Genomic DNA, 25,541 nt, shown 5'->3' on the forward strand with positions numbered 1-25,541 from the left:
CAACTCAGGGTGATTTGCTTTGACTCTCCCCTTGATCTCCTCCTTTCTCTCCCTAAGGCTAGATAGTGACTGTAGCCCCTCCTGCTGCCAGCTTCCTGGCTCTCTCATAATCCCACCTGTCCCTTCTCAGTTGGGCTCTGTTGCCAATCAGGGGTTGTTTATCCAGCCTAATTCCCCTCAGGTGTGACCTATCAAGTTAATTGGCCGCCTTCTCAGCCTCATTAACCCTTTCAAGATTGGTATGATGTGAACCCATCCTGGGTTAGTGGTGGTCCCTCACCCTGTGGATCAGTGGGAGGCCACTCCACCTCACTGGACGGTACTCACAGTCAGGGAATTAGTAAAGCACTGCTCCGACCTGCAGTCCAAATGAGTCTCTGGGACCCAGGTCCTCCATCGGGGCAGGGTGGCAAACAGTCTATGGCCTTGGCCTGTAATCAGGACAGAGCAGCAAACAGTTAAGGGCTCTGGCCCATGATCTGGGCAGAGCAGCACAAGTCTGTAAGGCTGGGCCCTCAGTCAGGGTGGGGCAGCAGTTTAAGGCTCTGGCCCACAGTCAGGGCAACACAGGGTTCGGGTGTCCTAACTCTAGCTGACAAACACAGGCCTCTTGGCCTAGAGAAGGGAGGCTGCCACGGGTGGCAGGGAATAGGAGAGCCCGGCCCACCTGACTCCACCAGGCCCCGACCCAGGACCTTAACAGTGGTGGAATATTTCACCACTGGGTCAGCAGGGAATCCAGCAGCAACATGCTGACCGGGTCTCTGGGGTCAGCTGCCCCTGGGCCACTTCCTCCCCTCCCTTTGGAGTGTACCTGGATCCATGGGGGGTGGGGAGTCCCAGCATTTCATTGGGGTAGAATGCCAGTGGCAGTCCCAGTGACTCCTCAGTGCCGTGGCAGCAGGCAGTTCTGGTCAGTCTTCAGCTCAGCAGGGATCTGCTGCAGTCTCCCCTCTCATGAGTGGGCAGGAGGCATCTGTCTCCTTTGGCAGCTGCAGCTAAACTGAGCTCCAGGAGGACCCACCCTTTATACTTCCTGTCCTGCCTCCTGACTTCCAGTGGGAGGGGCAATCATGGCCTGGCTCCACCCACCTGGGTTCAGAGAGTGGTCCCTCCCCCTCTGTCTCAGTGGGAGACCTCTCTGTCTCACTACAATCCCCGTCACAGCTTCTAACTCAGTGCATGTTATGACAAAGTTCCTCCTCTGCCTGGGTGGGTCCTGCGCTTATTGGCGGATTTTGCTCACCTCAAAGATTCACGGCAGCCCTCAGTTTGGCCACTTTTGCTTGTGGCTCAAACCTGCCATTCACTCAGCTAACCTCATCACTGGCCAGCATGGGGAAAAGGAAGGAGAACAATCCTCGCAGTCTCTGCTGATCCACCTTGTGGGTCGAGGGATAGGCCAGGGACCTTCCCCTCTGGTGGGACCTACAGTCCAGGTCAACTCCTCTTATATCCAATAGGGGGAAGGAGGATGGGGGGGAACCCGGGCCCACCCTCTACTCCGGGTTTCAGCCCAGGGCTCTGTGGATCACAGCTGTTTACAGTGTTTCGTGTAACAGCTATGTGACAGCTACAACTCCCTGGGCTACTTCGCCATGGCCTCCTCCCAACATCATTTTTAACCTCACCACAGGACCTTCCTCCTGATACCAGATAGTGTTTGTACTCCTCAGTCCTCCAGCAGCACACCCTCTCACTCTCAGCTCCTTGTATTCCCCTCACTGACTGAAGTGAGGTCCTTTTTAAACCAGGTGCCCTGATTAGCCTGCCTGTCTTAATTAATTAAGGGACTTCTCTACCCCCAAATGCCCCCCAAAAAGATGACTATGGGCAAGACTTAATACACCGTTCTGGTGTTTTTGAGGTACTAGGATCTGCTGTACCTTGTGCCCCTGTACTGGTGCAACCCAGTACAAGAGATTCTTTTTCATTATGAAGTAGGGTCCTGGTCCCTGGGTTTTCCCTTCCACGGGGACCCCATCTATTTCGGTCACCTCCTTCCTAATGTTGTCGTACCTTGGGTCTTCAGCCTGGTCCCGTCCAAAATTTTCTCTCTCGGGGCTAATCTGCCCGAGATCTAGGGGACCTGTCTCTGTCGCCTCTACTGGTTCAGAGGCATTAGGGGGGTCAGATCCGGGTGCTTCTCCCTCCTGGGCGGCCTCCTTTTCAGCTGCTCAGATCTGCCTACCTATGAGAGCGACCCTCTGGGTTTGGGTCAGTATTCGGGTTCCCAAGGCCTTAGCTGCCCTTCTTTCCCTTTTCGTCTTTCTACCCTGCCTGGGAGTGGAGAACAAATCTGGGGATATTTCAGAGAAGATTGGGGGTTGACAGTCTACTGTGGATGTCTCACTAACTTCAGGGTTTCCCCCTTTCTCCAATCCCCCTACCAGGAGTAAGTCTCCAAACCCTGGAAAGTCCCTCCCTATGAGCACCGGGTATGGGAGTTTAGGGACTACACCTGCTGCTACCTCAGTAGTTTTCCCCTGGATTTCAATTTTTACCAGGATGGTGGGGTAATAACTAACTGTCCCATGGACGCATGTAACCCCTGTGCGCTTTGCCTGCAGCAGCTGACTACACTTCATAAGCTTCCCTGAAATAAGCGTGATCGCACTCCCCGAAACAACGAGTGCCATGGTTTCTACCTCATTTAGTTTTATTGGTCTGGTGTACATACACGGGGTTAGTGCGATCCCCCACCAGGTGAATTTGGGAGCATGGGTCTTCCCAGTTCCCTAGGTTACACTGCATAGGCTCCTCAGCATTGGGACACTGTGCAGCTATGTGTCCCCACTCCCCACGGGGTAACATCTGTAGGGGGCCCTAGGCATTCCCCAGTCTCTCAATTTGGGCAGTCTAATGACACTATCCTCTTCCCCCTCAGTGCTCCGACTCTTTGTGGCCTCCGATTGGCCTCCAGCCTCGCTCTTTTTGCACCTGGGCCCTACTAAGGGCCCAGTCACTTGAGCTCTGTGGCTTGGTGCTGCTAGTTTAACCCAGGATCCCTCTTCCTTAAGTGGTCGGGTCAGTTCTTCTTCGAATGATTGCTTATGTGTATTCCACAATAGGTGTGCGTGCTCACCACGTGCACCGGTGCCGGAAGTTTTTCCCCTAGCAGTACCCGTAGGGGAGCGCCCCAGCAACCCCTGGAGTGGTGCCTCCATGGTGCGGTATTAGGGGTGCTGTGCGCTCCCCCCCACCCTCAGTTCCTTCTTGCCGCCAGTGAAGGTGCTTCGGAACTGCTCTGCTCCAGCTTTGCTGGAGCTCGTCCCCAAAACTGCTTGTTCGTTCAGTGTATGATACCGGTAGTTAGTTAGTTGTTTAGTTTAGCTAGAGTGCCCGGGCTGGGACATACCCCATACCCCGGGTTTTAAGTCGTGCAACACTTGTAGGCGATCTATGCCAGTGAGTGATCCACACATGGACTGTTTACGCTGTTTGGGGGAAACTCATTTTAGCGATTGCTGCAAGATTTACAAGTCGTTTAAGCCTCGGACCAAGAGAGAAAGGGACATTAGGCTTCGGGCTATTGTGATGGAGTTGGCGCTGACCCTGGCTCCAACATGCTGCTCCGAGTCGGCACTGGGCACCGCGGTGTCGGTGTGCAGTGACTCTTCGGCACCATCGACTAGTCGGCACCGCTCCCTGTCCACGGAGCACGCCAAGAAGGCTAGCAAGAGGTCGTCTTCGCTGCAGCACCATAGTAAACCCAGGACAGACCTAGACCCATCTTGGGCAGTCCTCGATCCCCATCAGCCTCTAGGCCTCCGACTCAAGTCGAGCGGAGTAGCCCGGCCCATTCGGAGCAGGCCTCCCTGGATGTCTGAATGCCCTCCCCACTGGAGGCTCTGCAGGCAGCCCGGGATGTTATGTCCATGCCAGTACCAGGAGCACCGTCGATGTCGGCCCCGCGCTCCAGAGGCAAGCCGCTGCTGGGATCTCCACAGTCACCCACGGCACAGTACCAGTCTCGGTCGAGGGAATGTTCCCGATGCCGTTCACCACCCAGCGACCATTCAGGGCAAAATCCACGTGGCTCGCCCTCGACGCCCACCAAGCTGTCTGGTTGGGTTCCGTCTGACCGAGACTCTCGGCACTGCTCTGCCTCGAGGAGCGAACACCGACTTGACCGAGGCAGACGACGCCAAAGGTCCTCATCTCGGAGGGGCTATTGCAGTCGGCCACAGCATGAACGTCAACGTCATTCTCGTTCATCATCCTGCTCCAGGACACCGCCACAGCACCACCTCTGCAGCCCTGGGCGTCGATCACCGTCGTCTCGCCACCGTGGGTCCGCCTGTTGGAGCCGATCGCAGAACAACTATTAGCGACGGTACAGGTCCTCCGTATCAGGATCGCAGTCCCGTGTTCAGCATCACTCCTGGTCCAGGGACAGCGGCAGGTCGTATGTCAGCTCGGCCTCCCTTCGTAGTCGTCCATCGATGGGCCAGGCCAAACATCCGGCTCTGTTGGTGCCGCAGCAGGTATAGTGGCCGTGCCAATGGTACCAGTGGTCACTGTGGCCCCCGACGCAGCCCCCGGTGGGGGCTCGCTCAGTTGCAGAAGCTTCAGAAGGACCTTCAGCCTCCCTCTCCAGACCTCCGAGGAAGGAGTCTGTGGGACATACATCCTCAGCACCGTGCCCAGAGACTGACCAGGTGGTGGACCCTCCGGTGCCGGGCGGACACCCAAAGTACCGTGCTGGCCTCCTCACCCTCCCCGGATGAGGTGATTATGGCCCTTCCTCCCTCCGTCCCGCAGGAGGACTTTAGGGCCAATCAAGAACTCTTAAAAAGGGTGGCATCAAGCCTCCACCTCCAAGCAGAGGAGATGGAGGAGCCCTCAGACTCCCTGTTTAACATGCTGCCCTTCTCAGCACCGGTCAGGGTGGCCTTGCCGCTCCAATTAAGGGTTGCAAAAATTTCAAATGCCCTGTGGCAAACCCCAACCTCATTTGCCCCCATCTCTAAGAGAGCGGAACGCAAGTATTTTGTACCCGGCAAGGGGCATGAATACTTATACACTCACCCTGCTCCTAACTCCTTGGTGGTTGAGTCGGTCAACCACAGGGAACGGCAGGGCCAGCCAGCCCCTACCCCCAAAAATAAAGCTTCAAGGAGGCTGGAGTCGTTTAGAAGGAAAATGTATTAGTCTTCGAGCTTCCAGTTATGGGTGGCGAACCACCAGGCTCTCCTGGGCCAGTATGAGTTCAATCTGTGGGGCTCCCTGCCCAAGTTCGAGGACTCCCTCCAGGAGCGTGACAGAAGGAGTTCAAAGTGCTGATGGAGGAGGGTACAGTGGCTGTAAGGGCAACCCTGCAGGCCGCTTCAGATGCGGTGGACATGGCCGCACAGTCCATGGCCTCCATGGTGTCCATGAAAAGGACATCATGGCTCTCACTCTCTGGGCTGTCCAGTGAGGCGCAGACCTTCCTGCAGAACCTTCTGTTTGACGGCAAAGCTCTGTTTGGGGAACAAACAGATACAAAGCTGCATGGCCTGAAAGACTCCCGCACGACTCTCCAGACTCTGGGTCTCTATGTTCCGGCTCTGGCTAAACCTAGTTCAAGCCGCAGCAGACTCCCGCTGAGGCCACCCACCCAAAATACGAGACCACTTATAAGAAGTCGTGGGACTATAAGAGGCGCCCACAAAGGCAGTCTCGGCCTGCCCCCCAGCCTGGGTCCTCCAAGGGTAAGCAAGCGGGGAGAAGGCGGTTTTGACGGGACGCCTGGCAGTGCCCTGCCAGTTCTCATCAGGGATCCACGTTCAACAAAGCTTCCCTTCTCCATCGGTTGTGTGCTTTCCTCCCGGAGTGGTCACGGCTGACCTCGGACCAATGGGTCCTCAACACCATCTCCCGGGGCTACACCCTCCAGTTTAGTTCCTCCCCGCCCAACCATCCCGTGCCTCCTGGGGGACCCTTGCATGAGGCTTTGCTTGAGCAGGGGGTGGGACGGCTCCTGGGCCTAGGAGCAGTGGAAGCAGTACCCAGGGTGTTCAAGGGCAAGTGGGGGTACTCCTGCTATATCCTCATCTCAAAGGCCAAAGGGGGGCTCAGGCCCATCTTGGACCTGCGAGGCCTGAACCAATACATGGTGAAGCTCAAGTTCCGCATGGTCTCCCTGGCCTCCATCATCCCCTCCCTGGATCCCAGGGACTGCTACGCCGCCCTCGATCTGTAGGACGCATACTTCCACATTCATATATTCGAGGGGCACAGACACTTCTTCCGTTTCACGGTGGGCAGGAACACTACCAATCTACAGTCCTCCTGTTTGGTCTGTCCACTGCCCGCAGGGTATTCATGAAATGTATGTCGGTGGTGGCGGCGGCCTACCTCGGGCACTGGGGGGGGTCCAGATCTTCCCTTATCTGGACGACTGGTTGGTCAAGGGCAGCTCCCGGTCACAGGTGCGGGATCACGTGGCGCTCCTTCTGTCCATGTGCACCACTTTGGGCCTGTTGGTAAACAACACCAAGTCCACATTAGTCCCAGTACAACGCATAGATTTTATCGGGGCGGTCCTGGACGCTTCATTGACACAGTCAGAAGGTTTCCAATGACAACAGCCAGAGCATGCCTCCAGCTCTTGGGTCACATGTCAGCGTGCACACATGTGGTCCATCACACCAGACTCAGTATGAGGCCCCTCCAGCTCTGGTTGGCCTCAGAGTTCTCCCAGGCCAGGGACAGGATGGACAAATTCCTCACGGTACCCGAGCTGGTGATCACCTCCCTGCAATGGTGGTCCTCCCTGAGAAACATGCTCCAAGGGGTCCCATTCAGGGGCAGGGCCCCGGAGCTCGTGTCCGACACGTCAGACCTGGGATGGGGGGCCCATGTGGTTGGCTCAGGATCTGACCCTACACATAAACATCAAGGAGCTCAGGGCGGTACGGGTGGCATGCATGGCCTTCTGCTCGCACCTGGAGGGCCAGGTCAGGTCAGGGTCTTCACAGACAACACGGCCTCGATGTTCTACGTCAACAGGCAAGCCGGGGCCTGATCCTTTGCCGCGAAGCCCTCAGGCTGTGGGATTTTTCTATAGCCCACGACATCTGCCTACAGGCCTTCCATCTGTCGGGCGCCCAGAATGTGCGGGTGGATCGCTTGAGCAGGGACATCTCCTCTCAGCACGAGTGTTCTCTCCACCCAGAGGTGGTGCACAGACTTTTCCAAGTGTGGGGAACTCCCCAGGTGGACCTGTTCATGACTCTGCAGAACTGTCGCTGCTCCCGGTTCTGCTCTGGGTGGGGCTGGGACCATTCCCGCTGATTGGCAAGGTCCTGGAAAAGATAGACATACAAGGCCCGCATCCTTTTGATTGCCCCGGCATGGCCTAGGCAGCATTGGTACAGGCCTGGCGGTCGTCCTGCCATGGCTGTTGCCATCCTGCCCGGACCTGCTCTCCCAGGACTAGGGCCACCTTCTCCACCCCACGACGTGGCTGCTCAATGGTTAGGTCAGGTGGAAAGGACGTGCTCGGAAGGGGTTCAGTGTGTTCTCCTAGAAAGCAGGCGGCCCGCCTCATGCCGAGCCTACTTGGCAAAGTGGTCTCGATTTTCCAGATGGGCTGACGAGTGGGGCGTTTCCCTGGTGGCTGCCCCAATCCAGTTTATTCTGGACTACCTCCTTCACCTTAGAGCCCAGGGCCTGGCGCCTTCGTCTGTCAAGGTGCACCTGGCGGTTATTTCGGCCTTCCATTCTCCGCACACGGTGTTCTCCTATGCTATGACTGGACGATTCCTTAAGGGGTTAGATCACCTCTTCCCGTATGTTAGTCCCCCTGTCCCGCAGTGGGACCTAAACCTGGTGTTGGCCCGTCTCACGGAGTCCCCGTTTGAGCCGCTAGCCACGTGCTCCTGGTCACACCTCTCATGGAAGGTGGCCTTCCTGGTCGTGATCACGTCAGCTAGGCGGGTCTCGGAGCTCAGGGCCCTGACCTCCGAGCTCCCATACACAGTGTTTCGTAAAGATACGGTCCAGCTCCGCCCACACCCTTCGTTCCTCCCGAAGGTGGTCTCCGCCTATCACATGGCTCAGGACATTTTTCTGCCCGTCCTCTGCCCCAAGCCCCATGCATCCAGTGAGGAGCATCGCCTCCACACGGTGGATGTGAGACGGGCTCTGGCTTTCTACCTGGGGCGGACTAAGCCATTCAGAAAGTCCTCGCTACTGTTCATTGCCCCGGCCGAGCGCATGAAAGGTCGGCCAATCTCCACTCAGCGGTTCTCCAACCGGATCACCTCGTGCATCCGTAGCTGTTATGACCTGGCAGGAATCCTTCCGCCACCAATTGTGAAGGCACACTCGACTCAGGCACAGGCCTCTTCAGCTGACTTTTTGGCCCATGTCCCCATTCAGGACCTTTGTAGGGTTGCCACGTGGTCTTCAGTTCACACGTTCACCTCGCACTATGCGATCGTCTCCCAGACCAGGGATGATGCTGGGTTCGGCATGGCTGTGCTTCGTCCTGAGAATTTATGAACTTCTACCCACCTCCAACAGCTATAGCTTGGAATCACCTATTGTGGAATACACATGAGCAATCGCTCGAAGAAGAAAAGACAGTTACCTTTTACGTAACTGGTGTTCTTCGAGATGTGTTGCTCATGCCTATTCCACATCCCGCCCTCCTTCCCCTCTGTCGGAGTTGTCTGGCAAGAAGGAACTGAGGGTGGGGGAGCGCGCAGCACCCCTTATACTGTGCCATAGAGGCACCACTCCAGGGGTCGCTGGGTCGCTCCCCTATGGGTACTGCTAGGGGAAAAACTTCCAGCACCGGTGCACGGGGCGAGCTCGTACACCTATTGTGGAATACACATGAGCAACACATCTCGAAGAACACCAGTTATGGAAAAGGTAACTGTCTTTTGCTCATTATGATGGAGACACTTGCTTGTACACTCGTATTGAAGTTTAATATTAATGGGAATTCTGGATCACCTGCTGAGTTGCTGTGTGACCTTGGGGATAATACCTTCATCAGTGTCAGATTCCCATCTGTGAAATGGGAACAATACTCTTCCTTCTTTCTGAGATGAAAGAGCATGTTCTAAGGAATAACCAATTTATAAAGTGCTTTGAACCCATGAAGTGCCATCTCAATGATGTAACAATGGTTTACTTTTAATTGCAGTGCAGCCTATGATGCCATCCTGGAACGAAATGTTGCGATCAAGAAGCTAAGCCGGCCATTTCAGAATCAAACCCATGCTAAACGAGCCTACAGAGAGCTTGTTCTCATGAAGTGTGTAAATCACAAAAATGTAAGTGAAGCATCCTTCCTTAAATGTTTGTGTTAAGAAAAAGGCCGTTAGGTACTGTATTGGTAGCTCTAGAGGGTAACACCTTACATAGGCTAGAGATGTGTTTAAAGGGTGGCCTGTCCACATATAAAGTATAGGAGGATGCTTCAGAGTGCCACCACTGTGCTTTTCCTTAACTCTTGTCCCCACCCTTGCTTGAAGGCTGGAGCCATGGTGCTGCTCTGCTAGGTGTGGTACAGGCAGGCATTAGCTGATGTACTACAGGTAACCATTCTCCCTTCTGTGCTGCATCTGCTAAAGAGTCTGCTTGGGAGGGATAGAAGGGGCAGCAGATTTTGGTGCAAGTGGGTCAGGTGGTCTTGCAGGACAACAGCAGAGCATTTCAGGTTCTGGAGATGGCCATGAAATCAGAGCAGAGCAGCAGAGGTGCTGATAGGTCAAGTGGCTGCTTATCAGAACTGCCCTGAAGATAGCTGGTAGGAGCCAGCTCCTTCCTTCGCGAGGGGCTGCATGCTATAGAGCTTTAATACGCCACCTGAACCCAGTGGGACCCAACTACAAGTGTTGGTTTCAGGTCAGGTTGGGTCTAAAAAAACCTAAAAAAAAATCTCTGATCACCCCCTCCTGCCCTGGGGCTGGCGTGGCAATGGCTGCATGCCATTCTCCTGCATGCCATGCTCCTGCTAATCACCGCCACCTTGCTGTGCTGCGGTGTTAGTGTGCCGACAAGTCTCAGTGCCTCTTGTTCCAAAGCATGTGAAGTGTGGCAAGGGTGGCTGCCAGGAATGGGTACGCAGTTACTGCCGCACCAACAGGGGGTATGTGGAGCAGGAAGCCCCCACAAGGCCGAGCCCCAAGGACAAGATGAAGCTGACACAGGTTCGGGGGGAAGTATCGGGTTCAGGTCTGGCTTGAAAATGACTCAATGCTCTTGGGTCGGGTTTGGGTTGTCTGTGCTCAGGTTGGTGTTTAGCTGCGGGTCAGGCTTTAAAATTAGCCCAGAGCAGACCTCTAGCATGCTGGTGTCACCCAGTGGCGTAGCCAGGTGGAGGGAACAGGGGGAGTGATCAAAAAAAAAGCCGCCACCCGCTGCCGAAGAGCCACGGAGTGAGTGAAGGTCCTGCCACCGAAGTGCCGCCAAAGACCTCGAGCACCCCCGGGTGAGTAAAATAGAAGCGCTGCAGCGGGTGGCACTTTTTTTTTTTTTGATTGCTCCCCCTGGTGAGTAAAAAGGCACCAAGAAATTGACAAGGTGCCACTTGTGCTTGGGGGGGAGTGGCCGCTGCCCTGCTCCCCCCAGCTATGCTAATGTCCTCACCACCTCCTCTCCTGGTCCCGATGTGGGAAGTTCCAGCTTCCCCAGGCTGATAGGCAAGGAGGGCCACCACCCACAGGAGAAGAAGCTGCCTTCTACTGCAGACACCATTGCAGTGCCACACTGAGAATACTGCCTGTATGATCTCTGAGCCAGAGACTGTTACCCTCTGTGTATGGAAACTTCTAAGCTCATTTTGGATGTTACCACAAACTATATAATGATGACAATGGGATCTTCCTGCTCTGTGATTCTTGATAATTAGCAGTTGCTTGACCTTGCACTGCATTCCCCATCCACTCACTGCAGCTGGCAGATATCTTTCATCAGCTATGGAATTTCGCTTCTATCCTCAAACTGCCTTATTGTACTTACCTGTAATAGGGAAGCTTCTGCTTGGGCAGGGTTTATCAGTTGCCTGCCTGTTCTTCCTCTGATATCACTGCAGCAGCATCCCAGCTCCTTCAGTCTGGAAGCATGAGGCTGGAGAGAAAACAAACTAGTTCCAAAGCACAGTTCAGCCAGTCTTACTCTAAAGGCCCTTCGTATATGTGTGTGCGTGGTTTGGAGAGGAAGTGGTAAATGTATAACAACCTCTCTGACACAAAGCAATAAACATGGTTAAGATGTTAAACTCTTTAAACTGCACTGAACTTCACAAAGCGGTTTGCATTGGAACGTCATATGTTAATTCTGAAATATTGATTGCTGTAGGGTTATAATTTAGAGGGATTGTCCACATGGATTCCACTTCTGGTGCAGGCATCTGATGCACAGGAGATCTAATTCGTTTGGCAGCAATGTCTGTTGGGGCTGTGCCTGTAACCTGGGTGCCCTAGTGTTCCCCTACTTGAGGGCAATATGGAGTGCATGGGCCCAAGCATCTTTCCGTTCTTTCTCGCCACCCATGGTTGCAAGATGGGAATCCTTGCAGGATCTACTTATCTGTTCGCTGTGCAACTTTGATACCCGTGTGTGTAAATAAATAAATAGCATAGTTGACATAATGTGTTTCTCTTTTTTATGGCCTTTGGCAATATTAAAAGAAAAAAATGCAAAACAAAACTTAATATTAGGGACTTCCCTGGTACTGGGATTTAGCAGCTACAGCTGAAACAAGGTCCCCAGCATTCAAAACTTGCCCCTCTTGTGATGTGGCTGTTTCACTTAATGATGGGCACTTGAGGAGCCCTTTTTTTGGCTAGTTTTCTTCCCTGCTGTAATCAAGACGGAAACCAAACTGCACACCCTGGATGTGATCAGGGCTTTTTTGAATGACCTTGACAGCTCCTTCAGGCGCTCTCCCAGGCTGTCTGTAACAGTTACAGACAGAATTAAAGGTCCAACAATATCCACCCAAAGATTGTCTAAATTGATATTTAATTGTATTAAATTATGCTATGAGATCCACCCATGCAGGTTAGAAGCCATTCTACCAGGACTCAGATAGCTTTGGCTGCTTTTCTAAAAAGCATCCCCATCTCAGAAATTCACAGGGTAGCTACATGAGGATCAGTCCACACTTTCACCCAGCACTACTCCTTAGTCGTGGCCTCAGGATCTCACTCCCACTTTGGTAGAGCTGTCCTGCAATCCTCATTTAACTAGGACTCCTAGCACCTACCTCCTGATTTGAGGGCATTGCTAGCTAGCCACCAGAAGTGGAATCCATGTGGACAATCACTCAAAGAAGAGAGAAAGATGACTTATCCAACAGTATCTGTGGTTCTTTGAGATGTTGTGTCCACTTGGATTCCATGATCTTTTCTCCTTCCCTGCTACTATGGAGTCCTATACCATCTGGATTCTCTATTGGCGAAGGAACTAAGGGACAGTTGGGGCCTACTTTGTCCTTAATCCCATCAAGTGGGGGAGAGGATGAGGACATTCAGGGCACAAGCACGGCCCCAGCACTGCTGGCCAAAATATTGTGATCTTGCATGCATCAGAGTCTTCTTTTTATGCTGAATTTGGTGGGAATTATAGCATGGCATTTATAAAAGCAGTAAATTGGTTGCTTGAATGACTCTGCTATAAATTATCTCAACTGTAAAACAGTTATCCCCTCCTGCAATGAAATGGTAAAGCCAGTGTCCCATTGACACCTGTTGTAAAGATCTGATATTTGTATGGCAGTGCTTATTTCATTTTCTTGTCCCTCAGCTGGATGGTACAGGCTTGGGCTCAGTATAGCTGTGTTCCCTCTTCACACACAGCATCAGTAATCATGGTGACTAGTAGTAACTCGTTCCCTTCTTGTATGCAAACACTCAAGCTACTTCCTCTTCCAGCCATCCTTCCCTTGGAAGCTCTGGTTTCCTCTTTTGCTCACTTATTCTTGTGCTTTTCTTTGTGAAGAATCAGTGGTGCACTTCATTTAATAAGCACTTACTCTGCTTCCTAATCTACCTCTGGATTAATTTCTAATGAAATATTATGGTAAGGTAAACACGCCACACCTCTTGAAGGGTTATGACATTGCAGTAGCTGTCCTTAGAGAACCTCTATGCAACCTGTTCTCTTCAGCTGAAGCATTTTAATCTGTCGTTCTTGCTGCCTGGCAATGTAACTCTTACTTCCATCACTCAGTGTCAGTAAATGTTATAATTTCTTCTTTTACAAGTTATATTTCACCTTGAATTTGAACACACAGAACTTCTGGTACAGCACAGAATCATCTTCAGCTCTTCCGGTTTCCAGGGCGCAAAAGAAGTTTCTCAACCTTCCTGTGTCGCTTCATCCTGTTACTACAGGGGCAGTTTATTTGGACATGCACCTTGCCAGTGATAATGCGTATTACTGTGCAAAAGTGCTGTAGTCTCTGACTTCAGAGGTTAGGTTGGAAATAGGGTTGCCAATTTAGGTTGGACCTATTCCTGGAGGTTTCATCACATGACATAAACTTTAATTAAAGACTAATCTTTAATTTCTGGAGACTCCAGGGCAATCCTGGAGGGTTGGCAACATTAGTTGGAAAGCTGGTCAATGCAATTCTTAACAATGACTATTGGGTTATGCGTAGTAGAGAGCAAAGTGCACTTGTATGATCAGGAGACTTCTTAGACCAAGTTTTACTTCTTTCCAGCCACCAATTGTGTGTTTTGCAGAGGTAAGCAAAATCTATTTGTTGACCTTTTGTGAGTTTTCTTTATTTCTCTCCACAGATAATTGGCCTACTGATTGTGTTCACACCACAGAAATCTCTGGAAGAATTTCAAGATGTGTAAGTCTAATTTTTACCCCCAAGTTTCTAACTATTTAGTTACTTGTCACGAGCATTGCAGTGGAATGGACTTCAGACAATACACCTTATTTTCTAATTACTCATTTGTTGTTGTTTCATAAGTTACATAGTGATGGAGCTCATGGATGCAAATCTCTGCCAAGTGATTCAGATGGAGCTAGACCATGAACGAATGTCGTACCTTCTTTATCAGATGCTGTGTGGTATCAAGCATCTTCACTCTGCTGGAATTATACATAGGGTTAGTGGTATACTATACTTTTTAAAATCCGCCTAATGTTCTTGCCTTCAGTATTAAGGAGCCAGGAAAAATTCTATTAATATGGAAACCATGTATATACTTTCAAAGCCTGCACTGGTGTTGGGGTGTGTGTGGGTGTGTACATTTAAACAAAAGTCTGAGTCCCTCCTGAACTGGATCTCAATTTGTCTAGACTACATTGTCCAAAATCTGTATAATAGGTTGCATCACCTCCTCTAATTTGCAGTAGAATTCTTATCCCAGTGGATATCAGAAGGAAAGAATACCTGGAAAAGAGTGACTTTTTATACTAATTGGTTAAACCAACTAAACTCCTGTTTCGTTTTTTGGTAACCAAATGTGAAATTCCATATATTTTTAAACTGCCATAATGTAATCTTTATTTCTGCATTTTTTAAAATAACAAACACATTATACACCTCTAAAATTCTCTGCATAATCAAATATTATCTAGTCCTGTGAGTGAAACGTTATATAACCATGTAACTTGGAAAATTCTATCCTGTAAGCCGCCTAACTGTTTCCTCATTGCAGGGGTGGCCAACCTGTGGCTCCGGAGCCATATGCGGCTCTTCAGAAGTTAATATGCGGCTCCTTGTACAGGCACCGACTCGTGGGCTGGAGCTACAGGCGCCAACTTTCCAGTGTGCTGAGGGGGTGCTCACTGCTCAACCCCTGGATCTGCCACAGGCCCTGCCCCCACTCCACCCCTTCCTGCCCCCTCCCCTGAGCCTGCCATGACCTCACTCCTCTCCCCTCCCCCCAAAAAACCTTCTGCACACCACAAAACAGCTGATCAGGAGGGAGGGGGAGGTGCTGGTGGGTGGGAGACACTGGGAGCAGGTGGTGGGAGCTGCTGGGGGCCTGCAGACGTATTACTGTGGCTCTTTGGCAATGTACTTTGGTAAATTCTGGCTCCTTCTCAGGCTCAGGTTGGCCACCCCAGTCTCATTGTGTTGTTTATATTAAGTCAAGGTTGCTTAATTAGGCACTCAGGTCAGGAAATTGTGAAGTTAAGTTGTCCATGCATTACAATACTGTCTACAGTTACATAATTGTATATGATTTCTCAAATATTATATTATATTATAATCTTAGTAATACCTAGCAACTTATAATACTTCGTTTGCTTACTCTGTTTTCATTGTTACAATATTTAATTATATATATGTGTGTATTGACTTCTTAAATAAGTTCTCATCTCGGTATGCATTTAATTATTTTTCAGCACCCATATACTATACATTCTCTTCAATCAGCAGTGCAGCCTTCCTTAGGTGCAATTCAGGGGATGAGACAGTTAACTATCCAAGGTAATTTACTTGGATATGTATATGCCAGGAAATTTTTTTTATTATTCTGAAATACTTATCCTGTTGTACTTGACCTGTAGTTTTGTGTGCTATTACTATTTTTCCATGTACTCTTTCATTTCAATGTTTGTATTACCCTTTGTATACCAGATAAAAAACTACAGAATATTGCATTTGTTTATTTAGGATGGTTCCAAAAAATTGATAGATACTATGTTGTATGAGAAATTCAGTGTGATTTTTGTGACACTTTTATTTGTCATCAAAGTCTCCATCATAATGCATAGATCCAGGGGTGCAAAGAAAGGCCACACATGCAACCTTGGCGTTTCCTGTCTTTTGAGTGCTTAGCTGTACAACCTTGATATTTTTCAGAGGCTTATAGTATGGATTTTCCTAGGGTTTTTTCGCTGAGGAAAAGAAATCCCAATACTATGGACATACTTGGCGAGAATGCACTCCCCTAACCCATGTTGAAATACATAGGAGGGGAGCCCCTATTCTGTCAGTTTTAGGAGTTGCAGGGCAGTCTCCTTTCAAACCTTCTAAGCACACCATAATACAGAGCCCCTGCTCTCAGAGAACCTGCAGGTGAATGGAAACATTTATGCAATCATAGTTATAAAAGGAGCTACTTCACCACCACAGTGTTCAGTTCAGTTCCAGATATTATTGGTGGTGGGTGATAGTTTGAAAATCAGGACATCTAGCTTCAGTGCTTCCTGGTAGTTGTAGTTTAGAATTTGTACTGACATTCCTGAAGCATTTGAATTGCTTCATATTGTAGTGCAGTATAAATTCACAAGATGACCTGTTCTGGCAAGGCTAACTTTTGGCACATTTGCTGTGTAAATAATGATCTTTGAATGCGTTAATGGCTCTGAATGACACAGATGGATCAATTTCAACTTCAGGTCCTCATATTATGACAGTTCATTCTCAGCCTTCATAGAAAGATCAGCCTGCTGTTCATGAAAAATGTTGTGTTGCTTAATTTTGCATCAATTAATCATTTGTATTTAAAGGTGTAAAGCTTTAGTTTTCCTTGTGTCTATCAAGCAGGTTACAACAAACCTTCTGAAGAAAAGGGATATTTGCAAAGGACCTTAGCTTTATGTGGAACACATATACCTTCAGCAGTGATTTTATTTGTACCTCACTTAGCCAGGTCCTCAGCAACAATATCATTAATGTCTAATGCCAATTTCCCTGTTGACACTGTTCATCCCATATTATCTCTTTCTGTGGTTGTGTGTGGTGCATTCGGGGTCTTGGTATGGTCATGGCACCTGGGAGTCAGGAACTCCTGAGTTCTAAAACTTGCTCTGCCATTAACGAAGCATAATTGGGTTACTTAGCTTCTCTATGTAATAGTAATGTTTACCTCATATAGGTTGAGAGTTAATATTTGCACATTGCTTTGAAGGTGTAAAGTGCTGTATACGTGCTTTTATGCGGGACATATTGCATTGCTTGTGGAAATACTTGCTTCAAACAGTAGCATGCTTGATATGCACAAACATGGCAGAAACACAATACATGTACAGTGTAAAGGCTAAAAATGAAGGAAAGCTCCCACAATTTTTACTGGCCATGCAAATTGCACACATATATAATTATCAAAGGGATAGCCGTGTTAGTCTGGATCTGTAAAAGCAGCAGAGAGTTCTATGGCATCTTATAGACTAACAGACATATAGGAGCATGAGCTTTCATGGGTGAATACCCACTTCTTGCATCCGAAGAAGTGGGTATTCACCCACGAAAGCTCATGCTCCTATACGTCTGTTAGTCTATAAGGTGCCACATGACTCTTTGCTGCTTTTACATGTATAATTAAAATGCATAGCCTTCACATCAGTACTTCTCAGTATAGATTTGACTATAGATAGCTTAACCTTACTAATACCTTGTACATGAGCACCTGTTCCCAGAATACTCAAAGCATTTTACAAAGGTTGAACCTGCAACAGCTCTAGAACTATGCTTTAGTCTCCATTTTGCAGGTGGAAGATGGTGATTGAGCTGAGTCCCAGCGATGTCTGGAGTGACTTGCTGAAGGGCACGCAGAATGTCAGTGAGAGAATTGGGTATACAATCCAGGAGTCGTCATATCAATTTCCTGCTCTAACCACTGCATCATTCACACATCAGGATTTTGAGCCCCTGCTATAATGAAAATGTATATATTTGTACACCTGAATGAGTTTAAAATGTACCTTGTGGCAGTACTAGCCATGGGAATTCTGAAGCACGTTAGGATACATGGCTTGTTGATTTGTATTTGCGTTCAAATTTTCTAGACTTTCTGGAGGTCAAATACTGGAAGGAAATTGAAGAATGGATATGCTTATGTAGGCATTTACTTTCTGCGAGCAAATGACCGTGGGTGCATGGAATTATTTCCTGTTCATGATGATGGTAAAATCTTTCCTCAATTCTAGCCTCACAATTTTGAAGAGAATGAATTTGGTTAATACAATAATATTGTGGCAGGCTGAGATGCCACATCATTTATTGATGGGGAAACAGGACTGCTCCAGAGGTCCTATAATAATTCCATCCCCATAATAGAAACCTGCATATATACAAGAGTATTCAAACAGGATATAAACACAACTCCAACACAATCTAAAATAAGTATTGTCCTAAGTAGCTGAAATGTCTCATCACACTTGAATGAGATAAATGTTGAGTATCTTGTAAGCAGAAGACTAATCTCTAGAGTCAATAGAAGCCCTTATTATGCATCATATCTTCAAAAACATTCTCCTAGCACATGATTTGGGGAGAGGTGGGAAGGTGACTGACTTCAAATGTTCCTGTACACTGGTTTGATTTACTTTATAGTTTGTAGTAAGTGTTGCAGTATTCTTGTATATTAGAGAGGCTCACTGGAAGCCTGAAAATTACCATATAAAAACTACCTATATCAGTATCTTCTGTCTCAAAGGGGAGCCAGATCTTGGTCTTCTATCCCATGGTAATTCTGTCTTTTGGGGAATCACTCCTCTAGTGATCAGTTAGGTGGGAATGAGAGATCTCATGATGTTTTTTTAGGACAAACCTTCTGATGATATGGCCAGCGTTTGCTCTGTGACATCTAAAGGTGTGGAAGATATGGCTTAGAACAAAATGGTTGCCTTATATGCTTCTGTAAACGCTGCATGGGCAGTTTGTAGCTCATAGCTTTGTAAAGCATCTTGGAAGACTGAGTTTAAAAGGGGCAATGGAAAATAAAAATCTGGTTGTAGAGCTCAACTGAAGAGTTCAGTTGCAAATCTTCCAGCTAAAGTGCCTTGAAACTTTGGGAAGGTATTTTGATTCCTGTTTTTAAAGGTGCAGGGTTATCTTCTGGAAGTTTTTGCAATGGCAATTCGGGGTTCTGTCGTTATTAAATTTAAAGTTGGTTAACCGATGACCAACCAAATCATTATTGGCAACTAACTCTTTGCAAGCATGAATTTCCTTCTGATCATTCAGAGAAATATCTACAACAAATCAAAAGAGGTAATGCAACCTTGATTGGTAAAGTTGATGCAGGGTAACTCACTTTTTTTAACAGATGCATTTTAACTGTAAAAAGTTTTGCTTGATTAAATCGTAAGAATCTTCATGTTTTGAATACCATTTATGATTAAAAAGTCCTGTTGTGACATTATCTCTAATAATTCAACCATCCTTGTTCCTCTTTGGAACTGTAATTCCCTTAAGCAATTTGTAATACTTGACTCAGTGCTAACATTTCACACTAACCCCAAATTATTTCAAACATTGCTAATATATCTAGTAACCTTAGTTGTGTTTTTCTCCCCCTACTTGTTACATAAACTGCTGAAGAGTAATACCAGAGGTTTAATTCTTTGGTTGGCTGAAGATATGAAAATTAATTCATATGAGAAAAAAAATATTGGAAGAATGAAGTTATAAAAATGGCCCAGTTTTTAATTTTTATGCCAGTGGTTATTTTCTTTAAGATTTGAACTGCAGAATGTTTTGTTCTTGTCTTAGCAGTCATGTATGATGTTTCTTTTTAAGGATTTAAAGCCCAGTAATATAGTAGTAAAATCAGACTGCACTTTGAAGATTCTTGACTTTGGACTGGCCAGAACTGCAGGAACTAGTTTTATGATGACGCCTTATGTAGTGACTCGTTACTACAGAGCACCAGAGGTCATCCTAGGGATGGGATACAAAGAAAACGGTCAGCAAATATAGTCTTTCTTTGACATAGCTTTTATTTTTGTTTGGCACACCACATTTTACATGTTAATGTTTTTCAAGCTGTAGAAACTTTTTTAAAGTAACACTGTGACCAAAATGTATAATATAGTTACACCCAATAGTTCATATTTAATAAAACCTATTAGAAATGTTTACATTTAATCTAAAAAAGAAATTGGGGGTCTTGTTTGTTTAAAAAGATAAATAATCTACTTTGGACAGTGGTTTGTTTCACCTGCAAAAAGTGAGAAATGCCCTTTCCCCATATGTACTATCTACCTTGATCTATAGAATATCCTGGGTTGAGAGGTCATCGCTGGGCCTATTGGTAACTAATGTGAAAACAAATACTTCTAAAGTGACATAAGGAAGGAAAAGGCTACATTGGAATATATTTGCTACTTTTTGAAAGAGACACTCCAAAGAGGGATGTGCAAGCTGAGCCCACTCACTACTGGCATGAATTTGTTTTTATTTTAAAATGTGCCAGTTCTGATAAATTACCTTCCTCTTTAGTTGGTTTATTATTTACAAGCCCAGGAACAAAAACTAGTCACCTGACGTTATGAAGGCTACTGCTACACTAAAGAGCTTACAGTGGCACAACTGCACCGATACAGCTGTGCCACTGGAAGCTCTCTCTTGTAGCCGCTGTAAGCCAATGGGAGAGAGCTCGTCTGTTGGCTTAACTACTTCAGTCCTTGCGAGCGGCGGTAGCTATGTTGGCCACATAGTGCTGTCCACATTGACACTTACGTTGGTGTAACTTATGTTGTTCAGGGGCGATGGTTTATTCAAACCCCTGAGTGGCAGAAGTTGTGCCAACATAAGTTGTAGTGTAGACATAGCCTAAGACAATGATGAAAAAGTTACTCCAGGTGAATGAGTGAATAGTTTTTTGGTGAGGCTGGGGCTATGTTTTCCTCCTAAGACTGTTAGTTTGTATTAGTGTGTATGTTCCTCCAAAATGCTGTATAAAGGGCTAGGTAAAAGCTATGCATTATTATTTAGAAACCCAATGCTGAGTGAAGCAAGCAAGGGATGAAGGGTTTTTTTCACTCTGAATTTACCTAGCTGATCAGGCTAGCTCAGGCACTTATTTCCTTTTTTCTGGGGCTTTAAAGTGGCTAATTAGAGAAGAAAAAGGACAAGCAAACCTTTTTTTAAAACAAACAGAACTTTTCCCTGAGAGAGAAGCATTCTTTAAAAGCAGCATCACACCCTTTGCGTTATTATGGCCTGTTGCCTCATACATAATTGTACAATTATGTAAGTTCCAATCTGGCAGCAGATTTCCTTTTTAAAAAATAATTAAGGCTTGTCTTTTGGGGGGCTAATAGTATTACCAGCCTATTGACTAGGGTTACCATACGTCCGGATTTTCCTGGACATGTCCGGCTTTTTGGGCCTCAAATCCCCATCCGGGAGGAAATCCCAAAAAGCCAGACATGTCCGGGAAAATAGGGAGGGAGGGCCCGGCGGTGCGGGGCCAGGCCAGGGCCAGGGGTGCTTGGCCGGGGGCCAGGGCCCGAGCCGGGCAGGAGACGCCGGGGCCAGAGCCTCTTGGCCTGGGCCAGCCGGCCGCCAGAGGGAGCCACTCGGCCAGGGGGCCCGGACTGGGCCGCGTCACGCCCCAGCCCCAACCCCAGCTTACCTGCTGCCTCCCTGTTTCAGGCTTCCCGTGAACATTTGATTCGTGGGAAGCAGGGGAGGGGGAGGAGCAGGGAGCGGAGCTTCAGGGGAGGGGGCAGAGTTGGGGCGGGGACTTTGGGGAAGGGGAGGAGTTGGGGCGGGGCTGGGGGCAGGGAAGGGGCGGAGTTGGGGCAGGGGCAGGGCCCGTGGGGTGTCCTCCTTTTTTAAAATTAAAATATGGTAACCCTACTATTGACAGGAATTACCTTCTAACATACTCTGGAATGGAGCAAATGTATTGGTTAGTACAGATGTCTTATACAAGAATTAGTACACTTTAAAATTTCAATGGCAGATTCCCTGGTGCACCAAAGCAGTCAGAACACACTGGCCAATTAAAAAGTGGAAGTTTTTTGGGCAAATTAAGGTCCAGATTTACCATTGCACGTTGGCTGATCAAAAAGAGCTGTAAAAGATTTAAGGTTGATAGTATGTATCTTTAATAGAAATATCACATGGTAGCATTCTCTTTGGGTTTCTTGTTTAGTATTTTTGTATGAAATCTTCAATTTTTTTTTTTTTTTATTAGAAAAGTTCCAGACAAAAAACCGTTAAAATGGAGTTACGGTTAAACATGTGTGTCAGTAATTTAAGGATAAAAAACTTTACAGGGATCATCTGAAACCAAGTATTACAAACCCAGGAAATTCAAACATTCCTGTAATATTTTTACCCTATATTACCAATATGTAATATCAACTTTACATCCACTTTAACCATTTTTTTTCTTGGAATTTTAATTAGGAGTAAGTGCTTCCCATGTAGGGATTTTAGACAACAGACACTTTATCACAATTAGAAGAATAGGAAAAGTTATATGAAAATGTCTCATCGAGATCATTTTTGACCCAAGATCTTTTATTTCAAACTTCCTGAGACCATCTCTTAGACTTAAGGCTTGGTTACATTTTAGCTTCACGAAATCTTTGTAAAGAAACCTTTGTAATTGACAGTGTTCTTCAGAGCAAACTTCTGGAAATTTTGAAGGGTGAGCAAAGAAGTTGTTTCTAACATTCACTCATTTGAGCCTGTTACAATCCCTGGCATTTGATGCTGAAGAGAAATACTTGATGTTCATATACGGTTGCTATTTCCTTACTCTCCACACAATTCACTTTTATCATTTTGAGCCAGACTATCTCCAGTAGGTTTTGGGTGCATTTCTCTTCATGAGAGCAGAGGGTTGCTTTGCAGGTGAAACAACCAACATTCAGAATCTTCATTAAACTGTCAAGAACAAAATTTTACTTTTTTTTTTTTTTAGTTTTGTGCCAAAAATGCATTGTTCTTAAATACCTGAAAACAGTTTATAAAGACAATATTAATACCAATCTTCAAATGTAGTGGCGACTTATGTGCCACAACTCATGTAATTATGATCTGGGATTTAAAAGCAACAAACATTTTTAAAATGAACCAGGCCCTTAATTTTAACACCTAATCTGTAGAGTTGAGATTGTAATCAGGAGATTGATTTAGGTAATATTTTAGAGGAACTCTTAAACATCGGGAAAGGGAACCTACTCTGTAGTTTGTTTAACTCAGTACTATTACACATGCTTTTATTATGCAAGTGTTCTCACTTAAAACCCATTCTTTTCTACTTTAGTGAAATTCTAAGCTAGTGTCTGACAAGGAGCTAATAGTAGTAAAAATTCATCACTCTGATTTCAAGAAAACTCTTGCATAAAAATCAGCAACAGTAGCAAAGAAAATTGGCATACCTGTAAAAAGTAAACGTACTTCAGTGGGGATGTCTTCCACGGTTGAGTTTTTTTGAGAGAAAGTGAGAGGTAGGGCAGAAAGTCTAAGTACTTTTTATATACAAACTCGTATTATTATGAGTGTTCGTTTCTTTTGTATCAGACAACATTATGTTCTGACGTTGCTGTAGAAGTATTTTTAAATCAATTATTTCTAGTCTAACTACTTCCAGGAACATACTAATCTTGTTAACTGATCCTCTAAAATGCTAAATGATCTTTTACTGCTTGTATTCCCTTTTTGTTTAAAGGGAGAGAGGACTGCACAGTAAAGCACTTTTCAGGAAATACCTGGCAAAAGTTTCTTCTGTTCCTCCTTAATCAAATTTAGCCAGTAACCCATAAATTCTGCTCTAAAAGTGTGCACTACTGAAACACGCTTCCTTCTTTCAAATGACAATTTGGTTTGCTAGCTTTAAAATGACTGACTTTTGCAAGCACTATGAAACATTTAAACAAATATACTTATCTTTGCTATTCCAAGCAAATCTATTTGTGGAAATAATTACATGTTGTTATTCCAAGCTAAAGAACTTCAAGATGGGCTTTAAACTGTCTGATATGTGTGCATCTCTCTCACTTTAGACAGTATTTTAAGCAAAAGGCTATTCTTCTGACTTTTCTTTGAGCCAGATGAAAAGATAATCCTTAAAGATACTCTGTGTTAAAATAGTTTCACTGCTTAATACCACGATGATTTCTTTCCTTCCTGTGCTGTCTGCAGTTGATAGGATGCAGTCATGTTATGCTTCTTTAATTTTAAATGACCGTTTGCTTTGCTTTTCCTTCTTTTTGTGCTACAAACATAGTGGATTTATGGTCTGTGGGGTGCATTATGGGCGAAATGGTTTGCCACAAAATCCTCTTTCCAGGAAGGGACTGTATCCTTGTGCTTCTGCAGCAGGTTGAATTAGTTAGGTGATTAACGTTCTAATGTTCTCTCATGAAAATGCATATGGGTCAATTTTTTTCTTAAATGGACATGAATTTTTTTTGTGATACATTTCAAAAATTGTTGAGGTAAGAACTTCAGTTATACTCAGGCTGCATCTAGCAGTAGGACATAGTCTCTGCTGGTACTGTAGTTAGCACACATTCACACTCACTCATTTCCATTGTACACTGCTTTTTTATAATTACTTCACGTGTGTGGATTATTTTTTAATTTTATTTTATTTTGATAACTACCTTTTTATGTTAATGTCATTGCATTTTGTTTTCAGTTGACATTTGGTCAGTTGGGTGCATCATGGGAGAAATGATCAAAGGTGGTGTTTTATTTCCTGGTACAGATCGTATCCTTACCTTTGGCCTAGGATGTAGTTTTGAAAGGTTCAAACATACAGCAGCATTTCAGGTCCATGTCAGAGTAGTCTTTGTCTGCTCCACTGCTGCCTGCTACGACACTGTTTAAATTACTGTTTCAAAATACCATTTGTGAGTTCATGATTTTTAGTTCTGATTGTCACAAAGTTGTTTATGGGAATATCATTTTCAAAAAGCAAAGCAAATAACTGTAGCTTGCAGTGCTGCATTTAGCAATTCATGCAGACTAACTTTAGAGAGACGAGTAGCTATCCACTTGGACACACTGAGGTTTTTACCCTTTTATTTTCACTTCAGATTTTTATATAGTGCCTATCCATTGCTTCTGGGTGTTGCCATAATTAAGTTGGACTTCTTTTGTTGTAGAATGCTTTACTTGTTATATGTTTTGATTTTCCTTTTTAACTGAACATTTTATGGAGTGATCTACTATTCTACTAATCTCAGCTGTTGTCTAAATACTTCCGCAATGTTGCTTTTTGTGTTTGTAAGTGGACGTTTAAAAAATTCCTAACCAGTCCGGCTTGTGTCACGTAGTCTCAGGTTATGCTTTGTGTGCTACTTTAAAGGAAAGCTCCAGAGATGATGATCTTAGATAGCTGAATATATTGCTACATAAATCTATATATGTAATATAAAATATAGTAAAAAAGTGAATCTTCAAAGCATCTTTTAGAAATATCTACCAGGCCTGTGTTTCCATTCAATGAATGAATTGTAGTGTCTCTCTCTGGGCATTGCCATATTAAAGATACTTCCAGCAGAGGACTTGTTAGATGGAAACTGGACTGAAAGAAATCTGCATCACCAGTAGACATTACTAAGAATCAGAAGTTTTGTTTGTGCAGAGTTCTGTTCACTTCCTCCCCCAAACCCTTTAACTAATTTCATTGGTTAAACCAAGCATTAAATTCCAGATTTGTTGGTTTTAAAGGTAAAGCTACTGGAAAAAGACAAAACCCTTAAATTCTTATGTCCAATATTTCCAGATAGGAACAGAATTATCGGTCTTGCTCTGCATCATCCAACTGTCGGGGCTGCAGTTATTTATTTGAGACACTGGCCCTGATTCAGCTTAATTTCTTAAATGCATCTTAGATCTATCTAACTTCACACACATGAGCAAT

General features: G+C 46.1%; 1 protein-coding gene across 7 annotated transcripts in view; it reads left to right on the top strand.

Annotated features, from left to right (window-relative positions):
* Positions 1 to 25,541, top strand: part of MAPK8 (mitogen-activated protein kinase 8) — a 138,688-nt gene that overhangs the window by 88,546 nt on the left and 24,601 nt on the right. For 5 of the 7 annotated variants that reach the window (XM_024109687.3, XM_005307312.5, XM_065551611.1 and 2 more), the window contains 5 exons: positions 9,146 to 9,275; positions 13,755 to 13,813; positions 13,937 to 14,075; positions 19,448 to 19,613; positions 24,312 to 24,383. In XM_024109687.3, the coding sequence (XP_023965455.1) occupies positions 9,146 to 9,275; positions 13,755 to 13,813; positions 13,937 to 14,075; positions 19,448 to 19,613; positions 24,312 to 24,383 (566 nt within the window). Of the gene's footprint in view, positions 1 to 9,145; positions 9,276 to 13,754; positions 13,814 to 13,936; positions 14,076 to 19,447; positions 19,614 to 23,897; positions 23,970 to 24,311; positions 24,384 to 25,541 lie in introns of all 7 variants that reach the window. The other 2 variants (XM_065551614.1, XM_008173056.4) reach the window with 1 other exon arrangement.

This window comes from Chrysemys picta, chromosome 7 (assembly GCF_011386835.1).
Source record: "Chrysemys picta bellii isolate R12L10 chromosome 7, ASM1138683v2, whole genome shotgun sequence".
Classification (NCBI taxonomy): Eukaryota; Metazoa; Chordata; order Testudines; family Emydidae; genus Chrysemys; species Chrysemys picta.